The following is a 12541-nucleotide window of genomic DNA, read 5'->3' as shown; positions in this document are numbered from 1 at the left end:
TTGTATTTGAATGGAGCGGAGTGAGGATTGTATTGGAATGGAGTGGAGTGAGGATTGTATTGGAATGGAGCGGAGTGAGGATTGTATTGGAATGGAGCGGAGTGAGGATTGTATTTGAATGGAGCGGAGTGAGGATTGTATTGGAATGGAGTCGGGTTGCACTGGTGCTGTCAGATCTAATTGGATAACTCTGAATAGTCAGCAGAGACAACATGGGCTGAGGCCCATTTGTGCCTTTTATCATTCTAGATTCAGTATAATGGCAGGGTTTTGGATCAGACTGTGCACTGGGACTTTGGGGGCTCTCTGGAGATCTGAAAGACTTGCCCTTCTTTACCCTGCTGCATGGCTCCTGTCCCATTCCAGGTACAAGGAACGTGAATCTCACACAGCCTCGAGATCAGGGCATACTGCCATTCTGACACGGGTGCACGGCCAGAGGCCTTCAGCATGTGAACTCCTGGTGTTTGGAGGCCGGAATTCAACCGAGATCGAGGTGGTCGGGATCTGGACAGAGGGGGATGTGAGGGTGAGTGTCAGGCAGAGTGCAAGAGACAGGGTAGAGAGAGTGACAGGGAGAAAGATTGTGGTTTCACCTTGCCTGTTTCTCTGAGCAGCCAGACCCTGCGCCAGTCCCCCGACTCGAGGAGCATCTCAGAGCTCTCATTACATCAGGAATAGCTTCACCCCGAAGCCCAGGAGCCCTGCGTCACCACTCCATGACCTGCGTCGGTCCCTTCGCTGTACTGTACGGGGGAGAGTGTTTCAACAAGGCCACAGACACCATCTGCAATGATCTCTTCATCTATGATACACGTATGTTACAACATGCGCTGGGCTAAAATGTAGAGGGAGCTTTACTCTGTATCTAACCCCATGCTGTACCTGTCCTGGGAGTGTTTGATGGGGACAGTGTACAGGGAGCTTTACTCTGTATCTAACCCCGTGCTGTACCTGTCCTGGGAGTGTTTGATGGGGGACAGTGTAGAGGGAGCTTTACTCTGTATCTAACCCCATGCTGTACCTGTCCTGGGAGTGATTGATGGGGACAGTGTAGAGGGAGCTTTACTCTGTATCTAACCCCGTGCTGTACCTGTCCTGGGAGTGTTTGATGGGGACAGTGTAGAGGGAGCTTTACTCTGTATCTAAATCCCGTGCTGTACCTGTCCTGGGAGTGTTTGATGGGGGACAGTGTAGAGGGAGCTTTACTCTGTATCTAACCCCATGCTGTACCTGTCCTGGGAGTGATTGATGGGGACAGTGTAGAGGGAGCTTTACTCTGTATCTAACCCCGTGCTGTCCCTGTCCTGGGAGTGTTTGATGGGGACAGTGTAGAGGGAGCTTTACTCTGTATCTAACCCCGTGCTGTACCGAGAACATAGAACAGTACAGCACAGAACAGGCCCTTCGGCCCACGATGTTGTGCCAAGCTTTATCTGAAACCAAGATCAAGCTATCCCACTCCCTATCATCCTTGTGTGCTCCATGTGCCTATCCAATAACCGCTTAAATGTTCCTAAAGTGTCTGACTCCACTATCACTGCAGGCAGTCCATTCCACACCCCAACCACTCTCTGCGTAAAGAACCTACCTCTGATATCCTTCCTATATCTCCCACCATGAACCCTGTAGTTATGCCCCCTTGTAATAGCTCCATCCACCTGAGGAAATAGTCTTTGAACGTTCACTCTATCTATCTCCTTCATCATTTTATAAACCTCTATTAAGTTTCCCCTCAGCCTCCTCCGCTCCAGAGAGAACAGCCCTTGCTCCCTCACCTTTCCTCATAAGACCTACCCTCCAAACCAGGCAGCATCCTGGTAAATCTCCTCTGCACTCTCTCCAATGCTTCCACATCCTTCTTATAGTGAGGTGACCAGAACTGCACACAATATTCCAAATGTGGTCTCACCAAGGTCCTGTACAGTTGCAGCATAACCCCACGGCTCTTAAACTCCAACCCCCTGTTAATAAAAGCTAACACACTATAGGCCTTCTTCACAGCTCTATCCACTTGAGTGGCAACCTTTAGAGATCTGTGGATATGGACCCCAAGATCTCTCTGTTCCTCCAGTCTTCAGAACCCTACCTTTGACCCTGTAATCCACATTTAAATTAGTCCTACCAAAATGAATCACCTCACATTTATCAGGGTTAAACTCCATTTGCCATTTTTCAGCCCAGCTTTGCATCCTATCTATGTCTCTGCAACCTACAACAGCCCTCCACCTCATCCACTACTCCACCAATCTTGGTGTCATCAGCAAATTTACTGATCCACCCTTCAGCCCCCTCCTCTAAGTCATTAATAAAAATCACAAAGAGCAGAGGACCAAGCACCGATCCCTGTGGCACTCCGCTAGCAACCTGCCTCCAGTCTGAAAATTTTCCATCCACCACCACCCTCTGTCTTCGATCAGACAGCCAGTTACCTATCCAATCTGCCAACTTTCCCTCTATCCCACACCTCCTTACTTTCATCATAAGCCGACCATGAGGGACCTTATCAAACGCCTTACTAAAATCCATGTATATGACATCAACTGCCCTACCTTCATCAACACACTTAGTTACCTCCTCAAAAAATTCAATCAAATTTGTGAGGCATGACTTGCCCTTCACGAATCCATGTTGACTATCCTGGATTAATCCGCATCTTTCTAAATGGTCGTAAATCCCATCCCTAAGGACCTTTTCCATCAATTTACCAACCACCGAAGTAAGACTAACCGGTCTATAATTACCAGGGTCATTTCTATTCCCTTTCTTAAACAGAGGAACAACATTCGCCACTCTCCAGTCCTCTGGCACCACCCCGTGGACAGTGAGGACCCAAGGATCAAAGCCAAAGGCTCTGCAATCTCATCCCTCGCCTCCCAAAGAATCCTAGGATATATTTCATCAGGCCCAGGGGACTTATCGACCTTCAGTTTATTCAAAACTGCCAGGACATCCTCCCTCCGAACATCTATTTCCTCCAGCCTATTAGCCTGTAACACCTGTCCTGGGAGTGTTTGATGGCGACAGTGTAGAGGGAGCTTTACTCTATCTAACTGCGTTGTACTTTCACAGATCCCCCAGGAGGGATGTGGTTCCATCTACCCAACAGCGACCCAGAGATGAAGCGGTTTGGCCACCGTGTTGTGGTGTTGGGAGAGAGTTTGTGCCTTATCGGGGGCAGAGGGCGAGATGGCAGGAGCTGCTGCCCTGAGGTCTACACTCTGGACACCAAGCCATGATGTCAGCTGTTATGAGGCAACATGGGATGGGGAATCTGCAGAAATAAAATCCCACAGAGCTCCTACATCGCATGCTTGAGTGCATGATTTTTGTAAACCAGCCTTCCATTGCTGTTGCATCAGAAATCTTGGAGCTGATGGAACACCAGGCCTGTCTCCACCATTTGATAAGAGCATGCCTGATCCAATTGTGACCTTAGCTCCATTTTCCTGTCTATGCCTCCCGTCCTTAACTCTCGACTCCCTTACTGCTCTGAGGGAGAGAATTCCAAAGATGAAAAAATCCTTTGTCTGTCTTGACAAAGACAGATCCCCCACAAGTGGGAACATCCTCAGCATATACCCATTTCCCCTGTCCAACCCTCTGAGGATGAGACCCTCTGTTCAACTCCAACATCCTGACTTAATTCCCCCCTATCAAACTCTAAAAATGTATTGTCCGTTTTGAATACGCACAGTTCTCTGAATTCCAAAGATTCACAACCCTCTGAAGGAAGAAATTATCCCCCATATCTCACTCAGAAATGATCGATCCCTTATCCTGGGATTGAGGCATTCCACTCTCCACTTGTCTGGATGGGTGCAGCTCCAGTCTCAAAGCTCGACACCATCCAGGATAAAGCAACCCGCTTGATTGTTGCCCCATCCACAAACATTCACTCCCTCCACCACCGACACACAGTGACAGCCGTGTGTACCATCTACAAGATGCACTGCAGCCATTCACCAAGGTTCCTTAGGCAGCACCTTCCAAACCCACGACCACTACCTTCTAGAAGGACAAGAGCAGCAGATACCTGGGAACACCACCACCTGGAGATTCCCCTCCAAGTCACTCACCATCCTGACTGGGAAATGTATCGCCGTTCCTTCACTGTCGCTGGGTCAAAATCCAGGAACTCCCTCCCTAACAGCACTGTGGGTGTACCTACACCACAGGGACTGCAGCGGTCCAAGAAGGCAGCTCACCATCACCTTCTCAAGGAACAGGTAGGGATGGGGAACGAATGCTGGCCTAACCAGAACAAACATCCCACAAATAGAACAGAAGCCCAACAATCTTGTTGCAGGTGAATGCCATTCAGCCCCTCCTGAGAGAGTTGCACAGGAAGAGGGAGAGATGATTCATCTCGTGGCTGTGGGAGAAGGTCAGGGAAAAAAGTGGCAAGGGAGGCTAATGGCACAGGTGCATTCTAATGGAGGGGTCAACGTGGAAACCATAAACGTTCAAAGCAACAGGCTCCGTCTAAAACACAGGCGTGACCTCAGCTGGAAGAATGGTCCAATTCTGGGCCCTGCACTTTAGGACGAATGTTGAAGCCTCAGAGGGTGAGGAGGAAGATTTACCGGAATGGTTCTAAAGAATGAGGTTTTTCCAATCGATGCAAGGAGACTGGGAGAAGCGGGGATTTTCTCCACAGAGCAGGTTAGGGGGGGGGGGAATTGAATCAAGGCATTCAAAATCAGGATGTGTTTGGATGGAGTGAATGAGGAGAACATGTTTCCAGTGACAGGAGGGTGGGTTACCACAGATGGAAGAGAATCGGTAAAGAACCAGAGAGGAGGAATGTTTATACTCAGCGAGTTGTGATCTGGAAGGTGCCGCCTGAAAGGGCGGTGGAAGCAGATTCAACAGCAACTTGCAAATAGGGGAGTTGGAGAAAGACATGAAGGGGAGAACGGGCAGGGAGATGGGGGAAAGAGCGAGGGGGATTAATCAGATCACTGGCAAAAAGAGTTAGCACAACAACGAGCTGAATGGCCTCCTCCCCTCTATTCTACAATGGTGAGGAAAATGCATGAGGGTGAAAGTAATTGAAGACTGAGACAGGATCACACTGACGAAGGAAAGGAATCAGAAAGAGCCCAGAATCCTCACTCACAGTCACATCAGTTTAATCATCGGTTAACAATAGAAACACAACTGAATAAAAAAAATACACACAGGAGCCCTCAAAGCCCCGGAGAAATGCCACGCAATGACCAACCCCAAACAGCCACCAAATTTCATCACTCTTCAGTCACACTCAGCAGAGAGGTGGTGAGTGACAGGGGGGTGGTCTGTACTGCGTCCTTCCTGGAGGCACCATTATCCCCTCACTCCCACCCACCTAGGACACCAGCACGCCCGTTCCACCAGCTCGGGAGCGAGACTCGCCCTCTCGAGCCGCCTTCTCATCCTCGTTCATCAGCCGGATGTTGTACTTTTCCCGGTATTCATTCAGCTCACGGCCTTTACTCTGCATCTGGGCATTCAGTGTCTCGATCAGCTTTACCAGCTTGGGGAGAGTGGGGGAGGAAAGAGGGAGACAATAATAAGGATCAATATAAATTATACAACAGTTTTAAGATCTCAGTGTATTCAGCTATGTTATAATGCATCGGGTTCACCTACCGTTGAACCCCCCGACAGCGCGGCGCTGACCCACCCCTTCAGCACTGACCCCAACAGCGCAGTGCTCCCTCAGTACTGACCCCCCCCCCCGACAGTGCAGCACCCCCTCAGCACCAACCCCCCCCCCCCCCCCCACAGCACAGCACCCTCTTGACCCCCCCACAGCACAGCGCTCCCTCAGCTCCGACCCTCCCTGCATAGCCCCCCCCCTCCCCCCGACAGCACGGCACCCTCTTAACGCCGACCCCCTTCTATCCACCCCCGACAGTGCGGCGCTCCCTCAGCACCGACTCTCTCCTCTCTCTCTCCTCTCCTCCCCCCCACCCCACACAGCGCAGTGCCCTCAGCACCGATCCTTCGCCCCCCGACAGTGCGGCGCTCCCTCAGCACCGACTCTCTCCTCCCCCCACCCCACCCCACACAGCGCAGTGCCCCCTCAGCACCGATCCTCCGCCCCCCGACAGCGTGACGCTCCCTCGGTACTGAATTTGATGTGACAGATGGAAGCCCTTGTGACAGACCCCCCTCTCTCGCGATCACATACCTGCTGTTTGTTACTCTCGAGAGCAGGCAGAACCTCTCGCACTGTCCTCTCCACCAGCACTCCTCCAACCATCCGGAAACACTTGCGGCCAGGATCAACCTCTGTCAGTGTGTCAATCACAAGCCTGGGGCAGGGAGAGGAACACAGCTGTAAAATACAACTACATCGTCCTCACAGCATGGATCATCACCACAGGAAGTGACCTCACTGCGCTTTTACAAGCTCAGACAGTGAAATCTAATTCACCCCATTCCCTACTGCAGGATATACTGGCACTGGAGGGGGTGCAGAGGAGATTCACTAGGTTGATTCCGGAGTGGAGAGGGTTGGCTTATGAGGAGAGACTGAGTAGACTGGGACTACACTCATTGGAGAAGAATGAGGGTGGATCTTATAGAAACATAAGATTATGAAGGAAATAGATAAGATAGAAGCAAGGAAGTTGTTTCCACTGGCGGGTGAAACTAGAACTAGGGGACATGGCCTCAAAATAAGGGGGAGCAGGTTTAGGACTGAGTTGGGGAGAAACTTCTTCACGCAAAGGGTTGTGAATCTGTGGAATTCCCTGCCCAGTGAAGCAGTTGAAGCTACCTCATTGAATGTTTTTAAGGCAAGAATAGATACATTTTTGAACAGTAAAGGAATTAAGGGTTATGGTGAGCTGGCGGGTAAGTGGAGCTGAGTCCATGAAAAGATCAGCCATGATATTATTGAATGGCGGGGCAGGCTCGATGGCCTACTCCTGCTCCTAGTTATGTTTCCCCCATCTCCCTGCTCCTTCAGGCAGCGCCTTCCAGATCACAACTCGGTGTAAAAACATTTTTCCTCATCCTCCTCTGGTTCTTTACCGATTCTCTTCAATCTGTGTTTCTCTGGTAACCCACCCTCCTGTCACTGGAAACACTTTCTCCTCAATCACTCCATCCAAACCTTTCCTGACTTTGGAAGATCTCCCTTCAAAGCCTTGACATTCTTCCTGAGGTGCGGAGGCCAGAACTGGACACAATTTGATAGCTGGGGGCCAAATCTTTTTATTCCAGCTGACATGGACCTTTATTTGACCGAAAATCTCAGTCAGAGGCAAGCTTCAAGGAACTTCTTGCAGGAAGAGCAGTTGGGAGAGTTTTAGGGAGGGAAGGTCAGAGTTCAAGGTTCATACAGCTGAAAAACTGAAGAGATGAACATCAGGGGAGGCCACGAAGCCTGAAATGGAGGAGATTACAGAAGTGGAGGGGGTGGGGGGGAGAGAAGAGATTTGAAGGATCTCAGACTTGGGGCAGAACTAGACGACCATTTCAGAGGCGTGGACAGGTGTTTGTGATGGATGCGGCCAGGGGCAGCATGGAGGCACAGTGGTTAGCACTGCTGCCTCACAGCACCAAGGCCTCGGGTTCGATTCCAGCCTTGGGTCACTGTCTGTGTGGAGCTTGCACGTTCTCCCTGTGGGTTTCCTCCAGTTTCCTCCCACAGTCCAAAGATGTGCAGGTTAGGTGGATTGGCCATGTTAGATTGCCCCTTAGTGTCGGGTAAATACATGGGGTTATGGGGATAGGGCCTGGGTGGGATTGTGGTCGTTGCAGGTTCAATGGGCCAATGGCCTCCTTCTGCACTGTAGGAGTCTAATGAGCTGCAGAATGGGACCAGGTTTCGAAGAAGGTATTACATAGAACATAGAAAGCCACAGCACAAACAGGCCCTTCGGCCCACAAGTTGCGCCGATCACATCCCCACCTCTAGGCCTATCTATAGCCTTCAATCCCATTAAATCCCATGTACTCATCCAGAAGTCTCTTAAAAGACCCCAACGAGTTTGCCTCCACCACCACCGACGTCAGCCGATTCCACTCACCCACCACCCTCTGAGTGAAAAACTTACCCCTGACATCTCCTCTGTACCTACCCCCCAGCACCTTAAACCTGTGTCCTCTCGTAGCAACCATTTCAGCCCTTGGAAATAGCCTCTGAGAGTCTACCCTATCCAGACCTCTCAACATCTTGTAAACCTCTATCAGGTCACCTCTCATCCTTCGTCTCTCCAGGGAGAAGAGACCAAGCTCCCTCAACCTATCCTCATAAGGCATGCCCCCCAATTCAGGCAACATCCTTGTAAATCTCCTCTGCACCCTTTCAATGGCTTCAACATCTTTCCTGTAATGAGGTGACCAGAACTGCGCGCAGTACTCCAAGTGGGGTCTAACCAGGGTCCTATAAAGCTGCAGCATTATCTCCCGACTCCTAAACTCAATCCCTCGATTAATGAAGGCCAGTACGCCGAACGCCTTCTTGACCGCATCCTCCACCTGCGAGGCCGATTTAAGAGTCCTATGGACCCGGACCCCAAGGTCCTTCTGATCCTCTACACTGCTAAGAATGGTACCCTTCATATTATACTGTTGCTTCATCCCATTGGATCTGCCAAAATGGATCACCACACACTTATCCGGGTTGAAGTCCATCTGCCACTTCTCCGCCCAGTCTTGCATTCTATCTATGTCTCGCTGCAACTTCTGACATCCCTCCAAACTATCCACAACACCACCTACCTTGGTGTCGTCAGCAAACTTACCAACCCATCCCTCCACTTCCTCATCCAGGTCATTTATGAAAATGACAAACAGCAAGGGTCCCAGAACAGATCCCTGGGGCACTCCACTGGTCACTGACCTCCATGCAGAGAAAGACCCCTCCACAGCCACTCTCTGCCTTCTGCAGGCAAGCCAGTTCTGGATCCACAAGGCAACAGCCCCTTGGATCCCATGCCCTCTCACTGTATTAATGAGGATACAGTCTTCATTAGTGAATGATCGAACTACTGAGCAGTTAATGAACACACATTGACTTGCTCATTAATTCCTGCCAACCAACCCTTACTTCATCGATTAAATCTTACTGTTTCACTAACATTTAGCGGATGAAATAGTCAATCAAACACTGCGAACTACAACACGTAACTAATTCCTCCCAAAACTGGAGGGGGGGGGGGGGGGGGCTGGATTGATTCATTCATTCAAGGGCAGCATGGTGGCACAGTGGTTAGCACTGCTGCCTCAGTACCAGGGACCCAGGTTCAATTCCGGTCTTGGGTCACTGTGTGTGGAGACTGCACATTCTCCCCGTGTCTGTGTGGGTTGCCTCTGGGTGCTCCGGTTTTCCTCCCAGTCCAAAGATGTGGATTGGCCATGGCCAGTTTCCCATTAGTGTCAAGGGAATTAGCAGGGTAATCCCCTTGGGTTATGGGGATAGGACCTAGGTGGGATTGTTGCCAGTGTAGGCTCGATGGGCTGAATGGCCTCACCTGTACTGTACGGATTCTCGTCTGGGTGGCTAGACCAGCATTTGTTACCCATCCCCAATTGCTCTGAGGGGTGGAAAGCTGTCCTTGAAGTGAGGCAGTCTCCATGTGTAGCAAATGTCCACAAGTGTAGTTATATCTGAGATGGCTTGATACAACCAAGGAGCAGTTAAAATTCAACCGCATTATTGTCAGTCTGGAGTCACGTGTAGGCCTGGGGGGGGAGGGAGGGGACAAATATACATCCCTGGAGGACACTAGTGAACCAACCTAGCCTACACGTGACTCCAGACCAGTTACATTGATGCGGTTGAATTTTAACTGCCAGTTGGTTGGATCAAGCTGTGGCAGAACTACCACCATGGGGATGTTAAATCAGGTGAGCAAAAGCTTGGTCAAACAGGTTTAAGGAATATCTTAAAAGGAAGTATTTCTAAACCCATTTGCACCCCCCCCCCCCCCCCCCCCCGCCCCCGCCCCGCCTGGCCTACACGTGACTCCAGACTGACAATAATGCGGTTGAATTTTAACTGCTACTTGATTGTATCAAACCATGTGAGATATAACTACACTTGTGGGCATTTGCTACACATGGAGACTGCCTCACTTCAGAGGAAAGCAAAGTAGAGGGGGGGATTTGGGGAGGGAATTTCAGAGCTCACAACCAAACACATCCCTGCACATAGGATTGCATAATTCATATTTAATTGATGCATGGGGGAAGCATTAATTCCTACGTGCAGCATTGCATCAATTCAATTCCAACAAGGAGCAAGGCCGTCAATTCTGGTTTCATATTGTGGGAGAGGAGAGTCTGTTGAAGCTTTTCGACTTACACTCATTAGGATAAATACAAGAATTACAAATGAATGCAACAATTTGTACTGCAGGAGAAGAACATTCCGCTTAGCTGGCAAGACGGACTGATCCGGTCACGGTGCTGCCAAGAAGCAAGGACCAGGACGGAGAACTGTAGTTTCCCCAAGCTGCCAGCTCAATAAAACACTGAAGGCTTGGACACATCCTTTTGTTTGCAGACAATGATCCCTGCGTGTAAACGGATGTCACTTCAACCAAGCATAACAACCACGTCATGAACTGATCATCTTCAACTGGCTGTTAGCGCACACAGGGTTGCTCAGCCAGTGCTGCCCAATCGCAGAATCACATCCAAATGTAGATGTTTTGCAAACTGTCTGCTCCGCCCATCATGAACAACAAAAGGAAACTTGATGTTTGATTTGATCAGCCAATGTACTTGACCCCCTTTTTAAAAAAAAGTTTATTTATTAGTCACAAGTAGGCTTACATTAAAACTGCAATGTAGTTACTGTGAAAATTCCATAGTCGCCACACTCCAGTAGAGTCAGAGGTTTACAGCATGGAAACAGGCCCTTCGGCCCAACTTGCCCATGCCACCCCTTTTTTTAAACCCTGTAGTCCCAATTGCCCACATTTGGCCCCAACCCTCCAAACCCATCTTACCCATGTAACTGTCCCCATTCTCCAGCACCTGTTCGGATACACTAAGGGAGAATTTAGCACGGCCAATGCACCTAACCCGCACATCTTTCAGACTGCGGGAAGAAACCAGAGCACCCGGAGGAAACCCACACAGACACGGGGAGAACGTGCAGACTCCACACAGGCACTGGTGCCGTGAAGAAGCGGTGCTGACCGCTGTGCCACCAGATCTGAAACTGGCAACCTTTCGCTGTGCAGAACAGTCATTGATAAAAACAGGACAGGGTGGGACAACATCTACAGCAGCCCTGACCTTTCTGTCAGACCCAAAGAAGAGTGTGTTGGAGACGGTCAGCCTCCTTTCAATTACCCAGGGGGGGGGGATGTGGAAGCCAGAGGTGCTTCCTCCATAGCAACATCCCCGCCAGATTTGATGATGAGAAGCCAGCACTCTTCACCTGCAGTAGAAATTGTTCAGTCAAATTTATATCCTTGCATTTCCCCCGGGCGCAGCAACAGACAAATCACCTGCCAAAACTCTCCCTCCTAAGATTCCTTATTTCAATTACACCCTGCACGGGGACATCAAACCCCCATTACCCGTGCTCCGCCACCTCCTGCTCCAGCTCGGCCCCTTTCCCGGCCAGACTGCGCTGCTCCTGCCGCAGTTTGTTGAAGCCGGCCAGCACTTGTTCGGGGTGAGAGGGGAGGCCTGGGCCTGGTTTCCCCGCGCCGCCGGCACGCAGCCCACTCCCACTCCGGCCGCACTCTCCATCCCGCGGCCACTGCGCCCGGCCCCGCCCCCCCCCCCCGCCCGCTTTTATACCCGAGCACAGGTGTCCGAGCACAGCGCCTGCGGGGTCCTGTCTAACAACCGGCACCGGGGTCCACCTCCCCCCCCCTACCCCAAACACACCGCCGCGATGCCCGGGCCTGCTTCCCCCTGCAATATTAACCTGCCATTGTCCCGCCGCACAATTCACCCGCATGGGAATCAGGCGCGCTGCAGGCGGCTCAATGGGCAGCTGGACCGCCTCTGCCCCCTTTCTGTTTATTACTTTAGTTCGGCCTCGGGGGGATGTGTTTGAAGCGCTGGGCGGCTGACACCGCGCTTTGCTTTGCGGGTTTTGATGTGATTAGTTGTTTTGTCCCCCGGCCCGGGGACAGGCGCGCTGGTTGGACAGCCCCATGTGTGAGGACCCCGGGTGCGCGGGGTTTCCGGGCGGCACCCACAGGGGTTGGATGCTGCGCTTGTTTCTCACAGGAGGCTCCGGGGCAGCAGCGCGGTATTTTATGTTTCTTTATTAATTTGAGTCATGCCCCCGTCCAGCTGATTTATTTATGTCTTTAAAACCGTTTCCCTTTCGCCTGGCTCCGTTGTCAGAGCGAATACGTCATGACGTTTCCTATCAACCGCCACGCAAACTGGAGGCGGGGCCTACCGTATGCTAATTAATCCTCAGCGGCAGCCAATCAAAGCGGCCGCCTGATCACCTCATATCTGCATATTCAAAACATCCGCCCAGTGCCCCGCCCCCTCCTGATACCAGTGCCCCGCCCCCTCCTGATACCAGTGCCCCGCCCCCTCCTGAAAACCGGAGCCCCGC

The 12541-nt window shown here is 51.1% G+C and overlaps 2 protein-coding genes across 2 annotated transcripts in view; one reads left to right on the top strand and one right to left on the bottom strand.

Moving 5' to 3' along the window:
- LOC144488439 (kelch domain-containing protein 9-like) overlaps positions 1 to 3307 on the top strand; it is a 48892-nt gene extending 45585 nt beyond the window's left edge. The window contains exons 3-5 of the mRNA XM_078206511.1: positions 367 to 529; positions 618 to 816; positions 3073 to 3307. Coding sequence (XP_078062637.1) covers positions 367 to 529; positions 618 to 816; positions 3073 to 3239 — 529 coding nt within the window. The 3' untranslated portion in view covers positions 3240 to 3307. The remainder of the gene's footprint in view (positions 1 to 366; positions 530 to 617; positions 817 to 3072) is intronic.
- Positions 3308 to 5118: 1811 nt separating this feature from the next.
- LOC144488437 (prefoldin subunit 2-like) lies at positions 5119 to 11923 on the bottom strand. The gene is made up of 3 exons (XM_078206509.1): positions 11535 to 11923; positions 6179 to 6302; positions 5119 to 5518 (listed from the first exon to the last, which is right to left on the bottom strand). Exons 1-3 carry the CDS (start codon positions 11921 to 11923, stop codon positions 5351 to 5353), a joined length of 681 nt encoding a protein of 226 aa, XP_078062635.1. The 3' UTR covers positions 5119 to 5350.
- Between the last annotated feature and the right edge of the window lie 618 nt (positions 11924 to 12541).

This window comes from Mustelus asterias, unplaced genomic scaffold (genome assembly GCF_964213995.1).
Source record: "Mustelus asterias unplaced genomic scaffold, sMusAst1.hap1.1 HAP1_SCAFFOLD_1566, whole genome shotgun sequence".
NCBI lineage: Eukaryota > Metazoa > Chordata > Chondrichthyes > Carcharhiniformes > Triakidae > Mustelus > Mustelus asterias.
This window is presented reverse-complemented; position numbering and strand designations above follow the sequence as displayed.